This window comes from Myotis nattereri (assembly GCF_964212035.1).
Source record: "Myotis nattereri genome assembly, chromosome: 11".
NCBI classification, from domain to species: Eukaryota; Metazoa; Chordata; class Mammalia; order Chiroptera; family Vespertilionidae; genus Myotis; species Myotis nattereri.
The window spans coordinates 6,392,928-6,412,767 of NC_138086.1; the positions used below are offsets into that span (position 1 = coordinate 6,392,928).

The following is a 19,840-nucleotide window of genomic DNA, read 5'->3' on the forward strand; positions in this document are numbered from 1 at the left end:
GTAGTTCACAACATGGTCACACGGCACTGCAGTTGCCTGTCCGATGGGCAGGGACTGTCAACCCCATCGTGGGCACGAGGTGCTCAATGAACACATTTTGGACAGAGGAAGTGGGTAATACGGTTTATTGCCCAGATCTGACCACCTTCGGAGGCTGCAGCATTGTGAGTTTTAAGTACTTTACCACTGAAACTCTTAAACTGTCAAAATTAAGCATCGCCAGGCTCAGGATCCATGTGGAACAGCCAAAGGAGCAAAGGGCCAGGCTCAGGCTACACGGCGCCAACCTCATGGCCTTCCAGCTGAAGGCACATGTGGACCTCGCTACTTTCCTAGCTGAGCGGGGCGTCGGAGCAGGATTTGGAGAGGCCACCCTGAAGGGCTAAGGAGACCCAGAATCTGGTGTCAGAGGGCCGAGGCCAGGGCTGGAGTAGCAGGAACTGGCCCAGCTGGCTCTCCTGAGGGAGGGGCCAGTGTGGACTGGGGGGAGGGGGCTTAAGGCCTGCTCTTGGCAGCACTAGGTGCTTAGTTGGCAAAGCAACCAGAAGTCAGCCCTGGGCTCTGCTTCCTGGGCGGGGGTGCCCTGGGATGCGATTTCTTCATCGGTCAGGGAGTGGGGCAGCAAAGCAGGGCGGCTGTGGCCGTGGTATTTTGGGTGGTTTCTGGTCCTAACCCACACACAGAAGAGGCTGTGGAGTTCCTCACCCAGCTCCTGCGCTCACACCTGAGCTCTGCTTCTGCAACTGCTGCTGCCCCCCAACCATGCCTCACCCTCTGTGCCACAGGAGAAACCTAACATGTTTGGTCAGCCTCGAAGGTCTGGCACAGGCCATCCCTCTCCCCGACCTAGGGAGCAGGGCTCAGTGGGTACCTCAGCCGGACGTGGCTGTGAAAGGGGAAGGTTGCCCGCTGACAGGTGACATGGGCAGAACCAAGGCAGGAGGGCAGTCCATGAGGGCCGGTGGGAAACCGCGGCTACTCCCAGGTCCTCATTCAAGCTTTGGGGCTGCTGGCTTCCCCTGGCCTGACCTCCAACTGGTTTTGTATTTGTCTGCCCAAGGGGCTTAGCATCAGCCCCTCCCTTGTGGTTTGGGGACTGTTGGTACTATGTGCTCCTGTGGCTGTGGCTGTCATTTGGGGTGTATTGGCTCCTGCTGTCCCCTTCAGGCTGGTGTCCTCATGTAGAGGGGGGCTGTCTACAATCTCACCTTGTTACAGACTCGGGGGGGGGGGGCAGTGGTGAGACAGCCAGGCTGGACCACAATGCCCACCCCCCTCTCCCTCCCCGAGGGCCTGTCAGGCATCCGTCCTGTTTGGATGAGGGAGGGTGAAATCTAGAAACAAGGATTGTGTGAAGGAAGAGAAATTGTTCTGAGGATGGGGATTGTGGGTTTGAGGGGTTGACCCAAGGTGGGGGTTCCTTCTTTCAGGGCCCAGAGAGGCCGTGGGGACGAAGGGGTGCTGGGATCAGCCTAGGACTGAGGTCTGGCATGGGTGTGGGGAGAACCCCAGGGTGAATTCTCTGCCCACCCCAGCCCTGAATGTAGTCTCCTTAGAGCTGGGGCCTGGGCAAGTTTAGGCTGTCGGGTAGGAGGGAGGCTGGCAGAGCTCCTGGGAGGAGGGTCTGGGGGAGGTAGAGAGCAGAGCATGGGCCCAGGACTCTGCCTCCTTCCCTGTGCAGCCCAATGACTCGGTGGCTCTGGCAGGAGGAAGGCAGCCAGGAGGTAGGTGGGGGAGGCGATGGGAGCAGTTCCAACTTCCTTCCAGCCTAGGGCTTGTCCTGGGTTTATGTGGGCAGGGGGGCAGCCCACCGCCCAGCCCGGCCCTCTGGGGAGCTCAGTCCTCAGCCCTGGGCACTAATGCTTGGCAGTGACCAGACTGCAGAGGGCTGCTCTCAGGACTTTGGGTGGTGGTTCCTGGGGCCTCTGGGGGCCTCAGGAGACGGGGCACCCAGGGCCTGTCTCCTGATGAGCTCGGCATAGAGGCCACCTTTCTTCAGGAGCTCTTCATGGGTCCCCTCCTGGAGAGGAAGGAGGGGCAGATGGTCACCCAACACAGCTCAGCGTTCAGGGCCCTACAAAGCTGGCTTCATATTGGCCATCGGGCTCACTGTCACCTAAGCCAGCGTCCCTGTTGGGGACACTATGAAACCAAAGCACAAGTGGTTACAGGTGCCACTGGCACATCTGTGTCTGTAAGCAGCACTCCCTGCTGTCCGCCAGGCCCCCTCACAGCCCAAAGACCCCAGCTCAGGGCCTGCAGCCCTGCAAACCCTTCAGCTTTGGCTTGAACAGGCCCCACGCAGCCTCCAAGCCTTGCTGCGGACCCTGCCTCTGGGTGCAGCTCCTGGCTGGTCCCTGGGGCTGCCTCTTCTGCACCTCAGCCCCAGGCACACTACACTTCCCTGTGACCCTGGGAGCTCTCCTGCCCCCAGGGAACAGAGGAAGACTCTGGGGACCTGAGAGGCCAGCGCTTACCAAAGGGCAGAAATTTCTGAATCCACATGGGGTGCTGCTTGTAGAAGATAGCCCCAAGCCCCCAGGACCCAGCCATACGCTCACACAGTTCGGCTGAGCCACTGCTCCAGTGTGTCTACGGCTCAAGCTTCCCAACAACCCCCCGCCCCCGCTCCCCCCCTCCCCCCCGGCACCCACTAACCTCACAGACACAGCCCTGGGCCATGACGACGATGTGGTGGGCCCCTCGTACGGTGCTCAGCCGGTGGGCGATGACCAGCACAGTGCGGCCGGTGCTGGCTCGGTCCAGGGCCTCCTGCACGACCCGCTCGGACTCTGCATCCAGAGCGCTAGTCGCCTCGTCCAGGATCAGCACTGCTGGCTGCTTGATGAGGGCGCGGGCGATGGCCAGGCGCTGCTTCTGGCCACCAGACAGGGTTGTGCCCCGTTCACCTGGGGAGGAAGGGGACAGGGCAGGGGCCTGAAGCAGTCAGCTCTGCACTTGGGGGAGTCCTGCAAAGGGGCACGGGTCTGTTGGGAACTTCCCATCTAGCCCCTTGGGGTCCCCCCTTGGCCTGTGTGTGTTCGCCCTGCCTCTGCATCGGCTCCCACATCCCTGTGCAAATGCACGCACACTCGTGCAAGGTGATGTGAGTTGTGCACACAGTAGGGCTCCGGGTGTCAGCGCCAGGATGGGACCTGAGGTTGTAGCTGCCTTCCCTGGCCTCATGGGTCTCCGCTGTGGGGACATCCAAGACCTGATATAGGCTCCTGGGGGTGTGACAGCACAGGCATTCTGGGTAGGCCACATTTGGGGAGAACTGCAGGGGTGGCAGCCTTGGAGCCAAAGAGCCTCCGGGCGGCGGCAGTCACGGAGCAGGGAAGGGCAGGCTGAAGCCCCAGAGAAGCCTGGAGCGTGTTGGGTGCGAGGTACGACAGTGCCACCCAAGAGGCTGTGGAATCTGAGCAGTGAGTAACCCAGCTGATCAGTAACACGGGACATGAAGATGGCTACACACGGGAGCACCCCTCGGGAGGTGGAAGTTCAGCTAGACTGAGGCCGAAGTTCAAGAAGAGAGCGGAGAACCTGGTGTGCCTGTGCCCAGAGACATGCGGGGACATTAGCCAAGAGCCCAGAGACTGGATGACAGATAACATGCCCCAGGGGCTGGAGGGAAGACCTCCAAGATGAGCGACGCTGCAAGCTGCCACTCGGATGCCCTACAGGGCCAGTCCTCTCCTGGGTAAGTCAGAGAGGACACTCCTTTAAGTCAGAGAGCAGGACAGGGACGGCGCAGGAGTCAGAGGATGAACGACTACGAGATCACACCCACTGCTCGCGTCTCAGAACACAGGCCCCAACACCCAATCGCTGTGTCCCTGGCGGGTCCTGTACAGTTACATCACTTAACGATTAAATACATTCCTAGAGCCCCAGCCGGTTTAGCTCAGTGGACAGGGCAGCCGTGGGCAAACTACGGCCCGTGGGCCGGATCCGGCCCGTTTGGCTGTTCTATCCGGCCTGCGGAGCCGAAAGAGCGGAGGGTTCTCTTGCTCTCCCCTCCACTCCTTCACCAGCAGCAGTGTTAACATGTATTAGTTCACACAAACACTCCATCCATGCTTTTGTTCCAGCCCTCTGGTCCAGTTTAAGAACCCATTGTGGCCCTCAAGTCAAAAAGTTTGCCCACCCCTGGGATAGGGCGTTGACCTGCAGACCGAGTGGTCCCGGGTTCAATTCTGGTCAAGGGCACGTACCTTGGCTGTAGGGTCCTCCCCAGCCCGGGCTCATGCAGGAGGCAACCAATTGATGTGTTTCTCACATCGATATTTCTCTGTCTTTCCCTCTCTCTTCCACTCTCCCTAAAAATCAATGGAAAAACATCCTCAAATGAGAATTAAAAAAAAACAGCATTCTGAGAAATGCGTCATTGGTGACTTTTATTGTTGTGCAGCCCACAGCACGCCAGGCTGTGCGGGTACCCCGGTCCTGCACGTGGTCCGTTGTTGACCGGGACATCATTATCGGCCCGGACGGTGACTGCACTCCCTGTCGTGTCTGTCTGTGCAGCCTGCTTGTGCCTGGACTCCCCGGTCGCCACAGGCCGCAGTTCTGGCCTATCTTCCCCGATGCAATGCCTATTCCTGTCCCCTCGGCCCCAGCCTCACACCATGGGCCCTGCAGACCCAGCAGGCACTTGGCACTCACCGACGACGGTGTTGTAGCCCTCGGGGAAGCTGGTGATGAACTCGTGTGCGTTGGCTTCCCGGGCAGCTGCGTAGACCTCTTCATCAGAGGCACCCAGCTTCCCAAAGCGGATGTTCTCCATGATTGTTGTTCCGAACAGGACTGGCTCCTGGGGTGGGAGGGGGGAGTCCACAGGAAACCCTCTGACTTTGCCCCAACCCCGAGGGGGATGTCAGGAGCGGCTATTTTGGACAAACCAGGACCCCTTGGAGGGCAGGCAGGGCCAGTTCAGTTACAGTTCAAGTGAGAACAGAGAGCCCCTCCCCTCTGCAGGGATGGGCACAGAGGAGTGTGCACTGCGGCTTTCTTCCGCTGTGGAGGCAGCCTCGGGGGTTAGTAGGTGCCCACTTAATCCATGCCCAGCGGGAAAGTGGACCCTCTCTGGGCGGCACCGCCTCAAGCAGAGGCAGTGTCAGACCTGCTTAGTGAGTGAGTGGCTGCCAGCAGTACCAGCAACATCGCATGGGTGTTTCTAGATCTCTGGACACCGTGGGCTTGTCATAACCCAGGGATCCTGCAACAGCCATCCCAGCCCCTTTCCTGGCTTTGATTGAGGAGCAGCCCTTAGTGAGACCAGGGCAGGGGGGCGGTGGTCCAGGACGTGGAAGCCTCAGACCCCAAGGAATGCCGGGGAACAAGCGAAGATGGCGAGAGCCTCCCCCCACCCCCAGCGCAGGGACAAGGGGCTGGGAAGGAGGAAAGGCCCAGGTGCCATAGAACTGAGAGAGGCAGGGCCTGGAGGAGGAGGGAGACGTCTGAGTGCCTGGGCGGCGAGGAAAGCCTCTTCTCTCCACACCTGGCTGATGAAGCCGATGACCTGGCCCCGGAGCCAAGAGGGGTCGAGGGTCCGCAGGTCCTGCCCGTCTAGGGTAACCCTGCCTGCCGTAGGGTCGTAGAAGCGCTCAAGCAGGGAAGCCACGGTGGTCTTTCCTGCAGAATGGGGGTTAGGGAGACAGGGCAGTTAGGGAGGGGCAGGGGTTTCAGGGGTGGCAGTGGAGGGGTTCTGCTCTGAGTGGCCACCACAGGAGGGAAGTCACAGGGTGAGAGGCCGTGAGTTCCTCTTACCTCCACCGGACTGGCCCACAAGGGCCACGATCCTGCCAGGGGGCAGCGTGAGGGTGAAGTCTTTGAGTACGGGGAAGCCCGGGCGGCTGGGGTAACTGGGAGGAGCCAAGACACCCTCAGTCAGAGCAGGTTCCCGGTCCCTGGTTGCCCCAGTCCCTCCTGAAGTCTCCTTGTACCCGAGGGGGCCGATTTAGCGGGACAGTGGCCTGCAGGTCCCCAGCCTGGAGGGAATGACCCTGCCCCCACCCACCGACACTTACCTGAAGCTGACGTTGTGAAACGTGATGGACCCACGCAGCTGCTCTCTGGGGACACAGCAGCCTCCGGACAGCGGGATGCACGGGCTCAAAGTCATGTACTCAAACACCCGGGCGCCCGCGCTGAGCCCCCGCACCACCTGGGAGGGGATTTAGTGTGCAGTGAGGGCTCCCACGCAGGCAGGTGTGGCATCCCCGTGGCCAGACACCCAGTTCCTGCAGCGCACAGGTGACACTGGCGGCCACCGGACCCACCCCCGACTCTGCCACTCACCTGACCAAACAGGACAGAGAGGTTGGCCATGGACCTGTGAGGAGCAGAGAAGGGCTGAGAAGGCTGGCACCAGAGGGAGGCCTGGGTCTCAGCTGGGGACGTGTGGGCTGAGGCAGGGAAACGTGGGCTGGAGCCAAACGCAGAGGAAGGTCCTGCGATCGGCAACTCTAGGAGCGCTGGGCCCCGGCAGGTCACAGGGCAAGTTGCTCCTCCCTTCGGAGCCACATCCTTTCCTTATGGGCGTCACTACCTTAGGACCAGGACCCCAGGGCTCAGTGGGGCTGGACCGACACGGCCTGCAGCCATCAGCAGCAGTCAGGGCTGTGAGGCCCACAAGGGCAGGTCAGAGCTAGATATTGAACCACGGGGGAAGCAAAGGCTAATTAAAGGGGGAAATGGATGTTAGTCCTTTTAGAAAGAAAACAGAAGCCCTGGCCAGGGTGGCTCAGTGGTAGAGCGTTGGCCTGTGCACCTAAGGGTCGAGGGTTCAATTCCCAGTCAAGGGCACGAACCTGGGTTGCAGATTGGATTCCCAGCCCAGGTGGGGTATGTGCAGGAGGCAACCAATTGATGTCTCTCTCACTTTGATGTTTCTCTCTCCCCCTCCCTCCCTCCTTCCCTCTCTCTTTAAATAAATGAAAAAAATATCCCGGGTGAGGATGAACAAACGAACAAACAAACAAAGAGAAGAGAGCACAGCACAAGGCAAACTCCGGGGACAGCCCTGGAGCACTTTATCGTGGCTCTGACAGCAGGGATGGGCGAGTGTGTCTCTGTCTAGACAGCAGGCCACCTCCTCCATCACGCAGGGCCGCGGGCGGGGGGAGGGCGGTGAGTCACTGTTCTTAGTCACCAGGCCTGCACTGGCCTGGGCGGCCCATGACAGCGTGTGGCTGTGTGTGCAGGGCCTTCCTGAGAGGAAAGGCTGACTCCTCAGCAATCTCACTTCTTCCAGCCCCGGGTGGGGGAGGGGAAAGCCTGCGGGGAAGTGGCTCTGGCGGCTTAGAGCATCAGCACTTGCCAAAGGGAGCAGGATGCACTGAACAAGGAAGAGCCAGGACAGCGTTATCTGTGGGTGAGAAGGGAGAGATCTGGAAGCCATTAGTGCCTGGCAGAGGTGCCAGCAGCAACCGAAAACCAGATGCACATGACTCGCTGGTGAGCATGACCTTGCTCTCAGAGATGGCTCAGAAGCCAGGCCTGGGTTCTCCCTAGAGACCTGGCTGGTGGGGCGGGGTGGGGCGGGGGCGGGGAGGCCCAGGTGAGCCCAGACCCGGACGTGGACCAGTTGGAGTGGCTCTGACTGTAGTCTAGGTGCCTCCCCATCGCTTGGGGGGCCCCAATGCCACCAAAAAGAATAACTGGATGGGGTCCAAAGGTTGGGGCAGCTTGAAGGCAGGGCAGCACTGCCTTCCTCCCCTCCCCACCCCTCCCCTCTCTCCTGCTGGACCCAGGAGGAAACACACCAGCTTCTTTAATAAAATGAAACCCAATTCCTCCAAGGTGGGTGGTGAAGATTCCCATGAGGTGAGGGGCCCCTAAAAGGTAGGCCAAAGGCCCGTGGCTGTGGGAGCGGCCGACCTAGCAGCCTGCGAGACGCCGTGTGAACGCTCCCAGGCACTCCCAAGGCCCCTTGCGTCTGTCTGAACTGTTAACTGGCCAGCAGAGCAGGGGGAGGGAGGAGAGGGTCTGTACACAGGCCAGAAGCGGGGTGGGTGGGGCCAAGGGAAGGTGAGTCTGAAGGACGAGGCCAGCCTGGAGGGTGCAGCTTCCCTCCTTACAAGACTTTCCTGCCACTGCTCCCTGGAAGGCCGTCTGGTGAGGGCATGACGGGAGCCGGTGGGTTCATAAGGGTCCTCAGGACTAAAATGAGGCCAAAGGTGGGCCTGGGGAGGCCAGCAGGGAGCGGCCCCAGGTCCCTGCACTGTGACAGTTAGGGCCTCTGAGTCCCACGGCCACCAGGGAACAGTTCCCAGGCTGGAGGAAGGAGGGGGCCACCCAGGACCAGAGGGGCTAAGCAGGCCTAGATCAGAAATGGGGCCGAGGACGGAGTCCTTTCCAGCTGCCTGTCCGGGGTTAGTTCCATTCTGCCCAGGACAATAAGGCGACGGTGAGGGATTCTGTGAGGTACAGGTGGGAGACACGGAGCGGAGCCAGGTGCCAACTGCCATCAGAATGGGGAGCAGCAGGTAAAGGGCACGGGGGCGGGGGGGGGGGCGCACCTGGGGTGAGGCTCTATTTCCTTAACGTGGTTGGTGGTAACACAGGTCTTGGCTCTTCATGACTTACTGTGTAATATTCAATCTTCAACTACTTGTTGGAACATATATTTAAGTTTCATACATTTCTGTGCACATGGGAAGTGTGTGGAGAAGTGGCAGAAGGCACTGCTACTGTTTACTGGGAAGGAAGATACAGGGAAGGGGGCCTGAGGCCATCTTGTGGCAATGTCAGCCTAGCTCTGGGCTGCCCATGGGCAGACGGGGCCCAGAGGAGCAGGTAGACTTCAGAGAAACCAACACAAGGAGCCACCAGGGTGCAGGGCCGGGGAGCAAGTCAGGCAGAGGCGGGCAGGCCAGCTCTTACGAAAGGTGGTCTATCCAGAATCTTATTCTGCCCCCAAAAGAAAGAAATTCTGACACATTGTGGATGAACCTGAGTGAAATAAGCCAACCACAAAGGACAAATCCTGTGTGATCCCACTTACAGGAGGCACCCAGAGTAGTCAGACTCAGAGACAGAGAGTAGGGGGGTGGGTGCCAGGGGCTGGGGGAGGGGAGCATGGGGGTTAGTGTTTAATGGAGACAGAGTTTCAGTTTTCCAAGATGAAAAGTTCTGAAGATGATGGTGGTGATGGTTACACAACAGTGTGAGTATATATAACACTACTAAGCTATAACTTAAAAATGGTTAAAATTGCCCAAACCGGTTTGGCTCAGTGGATAGAGCGTCAGCCTGCAGACTCAAAGGTCCCAGGTTCGATTCCAGTCAAGGGCATGTACCTTGGTTGCAGGCATATCCCCAGCAGGGAGTGTGCAGGAGGCAGCTGATTGATGTTTCTCTCTCATCGATGTTTCTAACTCTCTATCCCTCTCCCTTCCTCTCTGTAAAAAAATCAATAAAATATATTTTTAAAAAAATGGTTAAAATGGTAGTCCGGCCAGTGTGGCTCAGTGGTTGAGCATCAACCTATGAACCAGGGGGTCATGATTCACTTCCCAGTCAGGGCAAATGCCCAGGTTGTGGGCTGGATCCTCAGTGGGGGGCATGCAGGAGGCAGCCGATCAATGATTCTTTCTCATCATTGATGTTTCTATCTCCCCCTTTCCCTTTCTCTCTGAAATCAATAAAAATATATATTTTTAAAAAAGGTTAAGATGGTAAATTTCATGTCATGTGTATTTTACTATAATTTTAAAAATGTGCCCTTGCCAACTTGGTTCAGTGGTTAGAGTATTGGCCTGAGGACTGAAGGTCAAGGGTTTGATTCCGGTCAAGGGCATGTACCTGGGTTGCAGGCTCAATCGCTAGTCGAGTTGGTGTGTGTGAGAGGCAACCAATCGATATGTCTCTCTCACATTGAGGTTTCTCTCCACCCCACCCCCATCTTTCCCTTCCACTCTAAAAATCAGTTGAAAACATATTCTTGGGTCAGGATTAACCAAAAAATGTCTTAAAGCCCGAGTGGTTTGGAAGGCTGACCTGACAGCTGCATTCCTGAGTGGAGTCAGTGAAGCAGGCTGGAGGGCACTCGGGGAGGAGGGCCTGTGCTTCACGGGAGCAGCAGGGGGCACTCGCCCTCAGCCCTCGGCGCTGCTGAGGAAGGGGCCGCCCACACTCACCTCTGCACCGTCTGGGAGGCCACCAGGAAGGACATGAGGTCTCCCCCGGTCAGCTGCTGTCCAGCCACGAGGGAACCCCCAATAAAGAGGGTGCCCAAGACCATGCCTGCGTGGGGAACGGACAGGTGGTTAGAAAGGAAGCAGCTGGAAGCACAGGGCAGAGCCTGGCCCAGGTGGTAGTCCCCAGTTCCAGTCCCAGCTGTGCCTCCACTGGCTGAATTCCGGGGAGTCCCCTGCATGGTCTCTGTCTTTGGAAACAAGTGGTGGGAGGAGGGGCCACGTCCTTGCTTCCTCCTGGGCATGCTACACAGAGCTCGGCTGTGACATCAGCCCACCTGCCCACTGCCTGCCTGTGTTACTAGCTTGGGCTCCTGGCACTGAAGGACATCAAGCAGGTGAGGGCTGCCCTGCGGGGGCCTGTCCTTTGCTCCTCCCAGCCCTGCCCCCCAGCCGAGGCCGCTGCTCACTCACAGTTGAAGGCGATGTTGGAGAGCCCCTGGAACAGGGCGATGCCTCTGCCCAGTGCCTCTGCCTTACAGCGGGACCCTTCCAGCTCTGCTCCGTAGCGTCTGGGGACAGAGGCCGAGCCCAGCCCTCAGGAAGCAGCCAGCCCGGGCGCAGGGCATGGGAGTGCATATGGGGAGCCCCCCTGCTTTGGGCTCCACCCCTGCCCGGGACTCACTCCTCTTCCCGCTGCTCCATGGCGAAGGCTCTCACAGTCCGAACGTTACCCAGGGCCTCATCCGCTACACCTGTTGCCCTGGCTACCTGCAGAGATTCCAGGAGACAGGAAGTCAGGTGGGTGATGAGGAGGAGTGACAGAGCAGAGAGAAAGGGTAGGCTAAGGAGGATGGGTGGGAATTCTGGTACCTGCTCCTGACACTGGCGAGACAATTTTCGGAGAGCTGAGCCCATCAAGGTGCCAACTCCCATCAGGGAGGGCATGGCCACCATCATCAGCAGCGTGAGGCGTGTGGACAGCATGGACAGGGACACCAGGCAGCCAACCACCTGGGTGCAGCTTCGAAGCCCCTGGGTGGAGGGAAGGAGGCAGGAAGGCAGTTTGGCACCAGCACCACAACATGGGGGATGTTATGAAGGGTCAGCTGGCTACAGCTCTACATCCACAAGGCCAAGGCTACAGGCCTCACTCCTCGGAGGCCACTGGTGACCCACTGGTCACAGAACATAACCTTTCTTTTTTTTTTTCTTCCAGTAAATGGTTTTAGACATTTTATTACTAGAGGCCCAGTGCACAAAATTCGTGTACTCTGGGGTCCCTCGGCCAGGCCTGTGCCCTCTCGCAGTCCGGGAGCCCTGGGGGAATGTCCGACCGACAGCTTAGGCCCGCCCCCCACGCAGTCGGACATCCTTAGTGCTGCCCCGAGCCCTGGCTGCGCTCCCCAGCTGTGGGCCTGGCTCAGGGCTCTGGCTGAGCTGTGCTCCCCCTGTGGGAGCGCACCGACCACCAGGGCGGCAGCTCCTGCGTTGAGTCCCTGTCCATGCTGCCCATGTCATAGTGACTGCCATTCGGTCGATTTGCATATTACCCTTTTATTACATAGGATTATTATTAAAAAAATATTTTTGATTTCAGAGAGGAAGGGAGAGATAGAAACAATAATGAGAATCATTGATCTGCTGCCTCCTGCAAGCCCCCCACTGGGGATCGAGCCTGCAACCTGGGCATGTGCCCTTGACCAGAACTGAACTCTGGACCCATCAGTCCACATGCTGACACTCTATCCACTGAGCCAAACTGGCTAGCACCATAACCCTTGCTTGACAAGCAGGCATGAAGGGGCTGGATGAGAGTGTGGACATGGCTTCCGTCCCCTGACAGATCCCAGTGTGCCTCTCTTTCTGCTCTAGAAACTGATGCTGTGGGCTGGTGTCTGCCGTGATCCAGCAGCCACAGTGCCAACACGGTGGACGAGGAGAGGACATCAGTAATATAGTAAAAGCCATCGCTCATTCTCCTCAACACTGCCAACGTGCCAGGCCTCCTGGGGACCAGGTGATTCTGCTGTTGGCAAGCTGGGCCAGGAAAGGCTCTTGTCTGAGTCCTTGGGAAGGTTTCCGGGGGAGGTAGGATTTCAGAACAGGAGAGAAACAGCTTATCCTGACCTTGGACGCTGCCCTGGCACTCTTCCCTGAACTTCCCCAGTCCTTCACCCACACCCTCACCAGGCGCGGGGCCCAAAGGACTGGGGGGGGGCTGGCCAGTGTGTCTGAACGGGGGGGTGTGGGTAGGGAACGTGGGGCACTGACCTGGGAGATGACAAGTTTGAAAGACGATTTAAACTCCTGCACATCAGTTGTCAATCGGCTCACCAGCTGCCCTGTCTTTTTAGCATCAAAGAAAGCAATGTCTTGTCTGGCAGTGGGACCCGGGGCAACGGTGGGGGAAAGAGAGAGACGTTACTTCAGGATAAGGCCCCACCTCCAGACGTTCACTGGGACCCCCGGGGGGCCCATCGGTCACTCCTACCCGCAGTCACCCCTGCAGCTGGCCGTACCGGAGCAGGTTGCTGAAGAGGGCCCTCCGCATGTCCAAAGCCATGCGCTCACCGATGCGGGACAGGAGCACCAGGTACCCAAAGGTCAGCAGTCCCTGGGAGAGAAGCAGGGGCACTCAGGGGCGCCCAGGCGGCTTTTCTGTCTGCCCGGGCCCCTGTCCTGCCATACCTGGAGGCCGTAGAGGAGGAGCAGGTGGGTGCTGAGGCTCCGAGACTCTTTCAGGAAGTTGCCCATGTGGTCCCTCGTGTACTTGGCCACGATCTCCACCAGCTGGCCCAGGAGCAGCGGGATCTGCACGTTCACCAGTGCCGCACCCAGTGCCAGCTGGGGGAGCACAGACATTGAGAGGGGGCCAGACTCTTCACCCCCAGCTCTGACCTTAGCCCTTCCTCTCCTGCTGCTGTCCATGCTTTGGCTGCTCTTGTGCCTCTTTGAGAGTCTAAGCTCAGGCTGCCAGGCCCTGGGGACCCCTGTACCCTGTACACCCAGGTTCTCCTGTACCCCTGGCCTCCCTCCTCAAGCCAGCCCAGGATGCTTCCCAAGGTCTCCTAAGACTACAAGAGGCAGGCAAGCTGTCCCCACGCAGCTCTGGCTGGGGCTTCTGCAAACCCTTGACTGAGTTGTTCCCTATCCTTGGTTTTAGGGATGCAGCGGAATATCTCACCACGATGGCTGCCCCCAGGATCAGCAGGTGGGGGCGCAGAAACTGCCAGAAGAGCTTCCAGTTAAAGCGGGTCTCCACATCATAGGGTTTGGTCCAGGCAGGAGGAGCCTCTTCTGCCTCACACAGAGCCACAAGGCAGAGGCGGGGGCACTTACTCAGCACCACGGGGCCCAGGAGGGCTCCCCCAACCCAGCACCAGGAAAAGGGCCTTCGACCTGGACCCGGTGGCACTTGAGGGAGGCGAGCCCGGAGCTGGGACCGCAGCTGGGCCACAGCCCTGAGGAGACAGGAGCTGTGGCGGCCATCAGAGTGCCTGTGGGGAGAGAACTGCATTGATGGCTCGAGGCCCCGCTGATCATGAACCAGCTGAGCCCTGGGGTGAGCCCTCTGGAGGGCAGCACTTCCCTTCTGCCAGGCCCTGCACTGCGTTTCTCAGGCTGCTCTGAAGCAACTGTTTCTGAGACAAACATACACATGCAAAGTCGCTGAGGAATGAGACAGGGGCATGTGCAGTCACTCAGCCAGCCAGGCCCTCTCAGCCTCCGGAGGCACCTCTGGACCAGTGACTGGCTGCAACCCACATGCTGTCAGATCCCAGGACCCAGGATGGCAGAGCTGGGGGACACCCTGCCTGGCAGCTAGTTCACGGCACTGCCTCCCGGTGGAGGACACAGAAGTCGTGAGTGCACACGGCTCAGAGAAGAGGGGGAGAGCACCCAGCCAGGGCCCCGCCTCCAAGTGTTCATGGTCTACGTTTCATCTTGAGTCCCTGGGAGTGAGATGCCATTATTCTCACTTGGTAGACGGCAAAATCATGTGGGGCTGACAGAACTAATAAACTGTCCCCAAGCGGCGGAACTGGGACTAGAGGGGAACCCGGACACGGGATTCCAGGATCTAGGCTTATTCTACTCTGCCCTCTGTGACGTGCCCAAAGCCATGTGGGGCAGGGCCAGGACCCAAGGCTTCTGACTACTGGTCAATGCTTTTTGCATCCCATCACCTGGCTCCTCCCAGGCCTCCAGTGCTCATGTGACAGTGTACGGAGGGAAAGTGTGACACGCTCCCACTCTGCCAGCTGAAGGAAGAAAAAGATTAAAAATGCAAATAACATATTTTGTCATCTCGGATAGGCCAGGATCACCTCCTTTTTCCTGCAGCTTCTGCATCTATAAATAGCCATGTAGAGTTGTGTGCCTACTGTGCCCAGTGCTCTGCTGTGAGGCATGGAGAGCAGGAGCTGAACAGGAGACCACGTAAATACCTCCTGGCAGTTTCACTTGCAGAGTGTGGGGTAGGGGAACCGAGGGGCACGCGGCACTCCTCGTGCAGAGCAGGGACTGCCCTCCTGTCTGAGGGAGCAGTCATTACAGTCCTTGTAACAGCTGGACTTTGGAGGGCAGTGAGGACCATTTCTGGTTTTTAGGTTGGGGTGGGTGTGACATAATCAGATTTGCATTTTATAGATCATAGCAGAGGGATGTGGCTGGAAGAGGACAAGCTTGGCCACAGAGGCGTTAGGAGTGGAAGTTATAACCAAGAGTATATAGTGGGATGCTCAAAAACCCAAATGAGATTATCGATGGGGAAAGGCAGTGAGTTTTCCCTTCACGGTGATCGTGCTTTATATTCCCAGGCCCTCCTAACTGCAGACTTCACCTCAACCTTCCCTTCGTGCAGGAGGCCCATGCTTCTTCCACCTCTACCTTATGCCTCCACTCACCCCTTTCCACCTGCCCGGTTTTTAGGTCTTGTTTTCACTGTGTAATTTATGTCCGTCCTCAGGGTTTTTTTTTTTTTGGTTACTATCCTGAGGATATTTTTTCCATTGATTTTTAGAGAGCAGGAAGGAGAGAGAAAAATCCTACATTGATTGCTTGCCTTCCGCACTTGCCCTAACCAGGGACTGGGGCCCAGGGATCAAACCTGCAACCCAGGTACATGCCCTTGACCAGGAATTGAACCCTCCACCCTTTGGTGCTCAGGCCGATGACCTAACCACTGAGCACACCAGCCAGGGCCATCCTAAGTGTAAATAGAGAAGCTCACTCTCCTTCTGCCCAGTGTAATTGTCCAACTTCCCCATTAGAATATCCTAGGAAACTCGTATTATTCCCCATCGCATCCTCACCACTTAGCAGTGCTCAGGAACATAATGGATGTTTAAAAAATGTTTGTTGAATGAATGCCCTCATTAGAAATGCAGAACAACCGGACCTAACACACAACTTCGGGGTTTGCAAAGTTTCAGATTTACTGAGGCCAACAGTAAAAAATTCATTTTACAAAGTAACCCAGTACGGAACATAAATATGTCACACAAAGTTGAAATGCTTCACAAAATGATACTTTCTCTATTTTTAAATATGTATGCTATTTTCTATTATGTTCACTTTTAAATGGCTCCAACCCATTAAGTTCATTTTATGATCTATTGTGTTATAACTTGAACATTTGAAAAACACTGCACAAAAGCACGAACAAATACTTGAATATTATTGGGTCTCTTTCCTTGGGTTTCTCTTTGGCTTAAATTATACTAATAGCCTTATTCTTTTCCTACTGATTGTTCAACCTTTTAATAATTTACCATGGACACTTTCCAGCTTTTCTTTAATATGTTCATTTTTTAAAATTGATTTCAGAGAGAGGAAAGGAGGGGGAGATAGAAATATTAAGGATGAGAGAGAATCATTGATTGGCTGCCTCCTGCACGCCCCCTACTGAGGATTCAATCCACAGGCCAGGCATGTGCCCTGGCCAGAATCCAATCGTGACCTCCTGGTTCATAGGTCGACACTCAACCACCGAGCCACACCCGCTGGGCTCCAGCTTTCCTTATCTTCTCCAAACTAAGGCTCTAAGCAGGGCTTGGTCACTGCCAAGAACTTACAGATTACTTCCCAGCACCGGTACTTCTGGCTCCAGCTCCACTCGGCCCCTGCCCTGTATCAATCGGATGGATTTACCAAAGCACAAGTTCACATCCACCCACCCTGGCAATCCGCTGCTGCTGGACCCTCAGATCATTCACTCCAGGGTCACAAGGAACCAGTGCCTTCTCATAAAGCATTTACACTGGAGTCTCCGTTCGGGGTCCTCTTCGTTTCCCACCCCTCTCTTTCTCTCTCTTTGGACCCATGTGTGCACAGTGAACGTACAAGAACACACATGGACAACTTACTGGACTGCCTGTCTTTGCTGAAAGTACCCGCATCCAGGAACCATTTTTGTTCGGCTCACTTTGAATCTTGGGAGCACCACTAATACTAAGTGTCTCTGGACACGAATCATTTTTTCCCCACAAGGAAATACGATTTAATTCTACACATTTACAAGCCAAGATAAAATAGAAAACAAAATAAAACCGTGGAAAACCAAACAAGACCAGCAGTCCAAGACTCGAAGTCACTATTTACTGCAGCCCAGGCTGCGGCAGCTGCGTCGTTGAGGCAGGACCTGGGTCTGACCCGGACGCTGCCTACAGCAGGGTTGTTCTGGGGTCCATTCTGAACTTCAGAACTTGAGGCTGAAGCCAGGGCCTGCAGCCGAATAAATTTTATCCAAATTGTCAGACCAATTAATTACGAGAGGACAGGGCCGGTTCAGCACCGGAAGGGCCGACACCTGTGCAGCTCGGCGCCCCCTGGTGGGGAGGGAGTGCGGGTCGGGCGTGGTCGCGGACCCAGAGCGTTCCCTCAGTCGGCCCCCACGCGGACACAGATGCGCGGAGCCTCCTGCAGGCACCAGGCTCATCGTTATGAATAATTGAGGCCAGTTCTCCGGGGAGTGACATTCCACCCTCGGCCCGGTCGGACTACAACTCCCAGCAGGCCTCGGGCGAGCCCGGGACTCCAACTCCCGGCGGCTCCGTTGCCCGGCCAGCCGGTCAATGGCCCCGCGCTCTCAGTAGGTCTTTTCTTTACCTGACGGTCGAGAATGTCTGGAAGCGGAGGGGGAGTAGCGGCCTGCCTAGGACAGTACCTCCCCGAATCCCGACCCGAAATAAGTGCACCAACATGATGGGGGGGAAGAACAGGAGCAGCCGGCAACAGCAGTTTCACCCTTATCCTACTAAGGACTCCATGTTGGCTCCGGCCACCATCCCGACAACCCCCTCGCGACTCGGTGATGATTGGAGGAAAGAGGCATCAATGTCGTTGCAGGCTATGATTGGGGGGAACGTTGTCAGTTCTCCCTCCGGAACTGTGATTGGACAGAGCCACCTGCCCCGCCCAGGCTGTGGGCGGGGCCGAGCAGGTTGGGGCTGTGCCGTCGCCCGCGGCCTGACGGGGCTCTGGGCGAAAGTTTTGAGTGTGCTCGGTGCGTCCCCTGTCCTGGGGTATCCATAGCAACGCGTCATCCGCAGCCCACCCTGCTGTTCCATCCGTGCTCCCAGAGGACTCTAGAGCTCCCTGGGTCTCCTGGGAGTGTAGAGCGCTGGCGCTGGGAAAAGAAGGGACAAAAGTCCGCTGCGGAGTTCTTTTTCAAAACAAGTGCACGTGCCTTGCAGTGGTCGGCAAACTCATTAGTCAACAGAGCTAAATATCAACAGTACAACGATTGAAATTTATTTTATTTTTTTTGTGTGTGTGTTTTTTTTTCTTTTTTTATTGCTTACAGTATTCCAAAGGGTATTACATATGTGTCCCTTTTTCCCCCCCGCTGAAATTTCTTTTGAGAGGTAATTTTTAAAAATATATATTTTATTGATTTTTTACAGGGAGGAAGGGAGAGAGATAGCCAGAAACATCAATGAGAGAGAAACATCCATCAGCTGCCTCCTGCACATCCCCCACTGGGGAAATGCCCGCAACCCAGGTACATGCCCTTGACCGGAATCGAACCTGGGACCTTTCAGTCCACAGGCCGACGCTCTATCCACTGAGCCAAACCAGTTTTGGCAAGAGCTAAATGTTTTAAACTTAAACTATATAGGTAGGTACATTGTTATTAACTTAATTAGGGTACTCCTAAGGCTTAGGAAGAGCCACACTCAAGGGGCCAAAGAGCCGCATGTGGCTCGAGAGCCGCAGTTTGCCGACCACGGTCCTAGGCTGGTCAAAGCTCTGGGAACGGAGCCACGTATAATTGAGAAAAAACTCCCCGTGTGGTTTTGATACGCTCCCTCTACTCCATGATTGAGAACCACTGATATCGAGGTCCGGTGGCTTATCAAGGCACGACCTCGGACGCCTCTCCCCACAGATGTCTTCCTCACCGCAGGTCAGGCTGACTAAGGCGCTCACCTTAGCACAGCTCTTGAACCTCTGTTTAGCGCTTCTTCCGTGTCATTTGTGTGTGTAGCTGCTTCCCCCACTGGCTGCGACTTCTTTTTCAGTAGTGGCTCTGTCTCATTCATCCGTCCCCCATCCCCTTCAAATGCCTGGCAGGAAAACGTGCCCTTTAAATTGACTTGAACTGGGGGTGGTGGTAGGGAGGCTGTAAATGGATGAATGTGGGTGGCACTTGGTAAGAAAAGGTTCCAGGATTAGTCTGAGGTTGGGCTGGGTATATGGAGAGGGTGGGTGGGAGGGGTCCTATAGTGAGTGTAGCAAAATATTGAGGTTGAGGGGAGAGCAGATGAAACCCCACAGAATCCATCTGGACAGATGTCTCTGAGAGTTCATGGGAAATTCCTAGCCCCTCTACAATGTGGGATTCCATTTAGGGCACTAGTATGACATCTCTAGGAAGGACAAGTCTTGTTTTCATAGCTCTGCCTCCTGATTAGGGATAAAACTATGCAAGTCCTGGGCTAGGATGACAGTTGTCCCCGGAAGGAGGCACAGAAGGAGAAACGGGCATATCTGGACTCAAAAGTTGTGGGCAGTTCTGTGATAGCCTCCATATTCTTCCAGTGAACAGTCTGTTCCACTCTCCATTTCATGGACACTGGCCCCTACGTCAGCCCTTACCCTAACCCACCAGGCCTGGCACCTGGTGGCTGAGTCAGCATCTCAGGCATGGGCTTCAGGAGGAAACCTGGTGATTCAGGACCTCAAGAATGGCGTTGGACAAGCCACCAGGCCAGCTGCCTCCTCCTCCTCCTCCTCACTGACGTGGCAACAAAGAACACAACTCAGTCAATTCATTCCTTGTTATCCAAATTATTGTTCCAAATCCCTAACCCAGCTTCCCTCTGCTGGTTCAGCCCTGATGCTTCTCAGGGGTCTAAAAAACTGGATCAGGGCTTTGGGGAGAGGGTATCATTGTTCAAGAGGATAAAGAAGTAAGCATAATGGAACCCCCAAGGAACCCTGCTTTTCTACTGTAAGCTCCAAAAACCCACTTCTCACGTACAAAATAGCTGCCCCTCCTTCCTTCCCTTCCTTCCGTTCAGTGTCCCCTAACCTGGATGCGAAGCCAGGCAGTCTCCCCTCTTCCCTTCCTGAGTACGATCAGACAAAATAGGAAGCCTTTCCTTTCTTCCTTCCTGTTTTTGGTCTTAAAGCATTTCTCTGTTGATCACTTTGTGTGTGTGTGTGTGTGTGTAGGGAGAAAAGACATGATT

General features: G+C 56.4%; 1 protein-coding gene across 1 annotated transcript; it reads right to left on the reverse strand.

Moving 5' to 3' along the window:
- Window positions 1–108: 108 nt before the first annotated feature.
- On the reverse strand, window positions 109–17,437 carry ABCB8 (ATP binding cassette subfamily B member 8). Its single transcript, XM_081101971.1, has 16 exons — window positions 17,253–17,437; window positions 13,327–13,639; window positions 12,831–12,986; window positions 12,662–12,756; window positions 12,414–12,519; window positions 11,013–11,174; window positions 10,825–10,910; window positions 10,614–10,711; window positions 10,143–10,248; window positions 6,301–6,334; window positions 6,030–6,166; window positions 5,770–5,864; window positions 5,501–5,634; window positions 4,666–4,813; window positions 2,659–2,909; window positions 109–2,020 (listed from the first exon to the last, which is right to left on the reverse strand). Exons 1-16 carry the CDS (start codon window positions 17,345–17,347, stop codon window positions 1,895–1,897), a joined length of 2,142 nt encoding a protein of 713 aa, XP_080958097.1. The 5' UTR covers window positions 17,348–17,437; the 3' UTR covers window positions 109–1,894.
- Between the last annotated feature and the right edge of the window lie 2,403 nt (window positions 17,438–19,840).

What these genes read in the sequence shown, in the direction of transcription:
- ABCB8 (XM_081101971.1), bottom strand. Translation starts at nt 17,347, where the DNA reads ATGTTGGTGCACTTATTTCGGGTCGGGATTCGGGGAGGTACTGTCCTA. An exon ending in TCCTGGGGGCAGCCATCGTG is followed by an intron (nt 12,987 to 13,326) that starts GTGAGATATTCC and finishes GTGCTCCCCCAG; the next exon opens with CTGGCACTGGGTGCGGCACT. An exon ending in GCCTCCCAGACGGTGCAGAG is followed by an intron (nt 6,335 to 10,142) that starts GTGAGTGTGGGC and finishes TGCTCCTCACAG; the next exon opens with GTCCATGGCCAACCTCTCTG.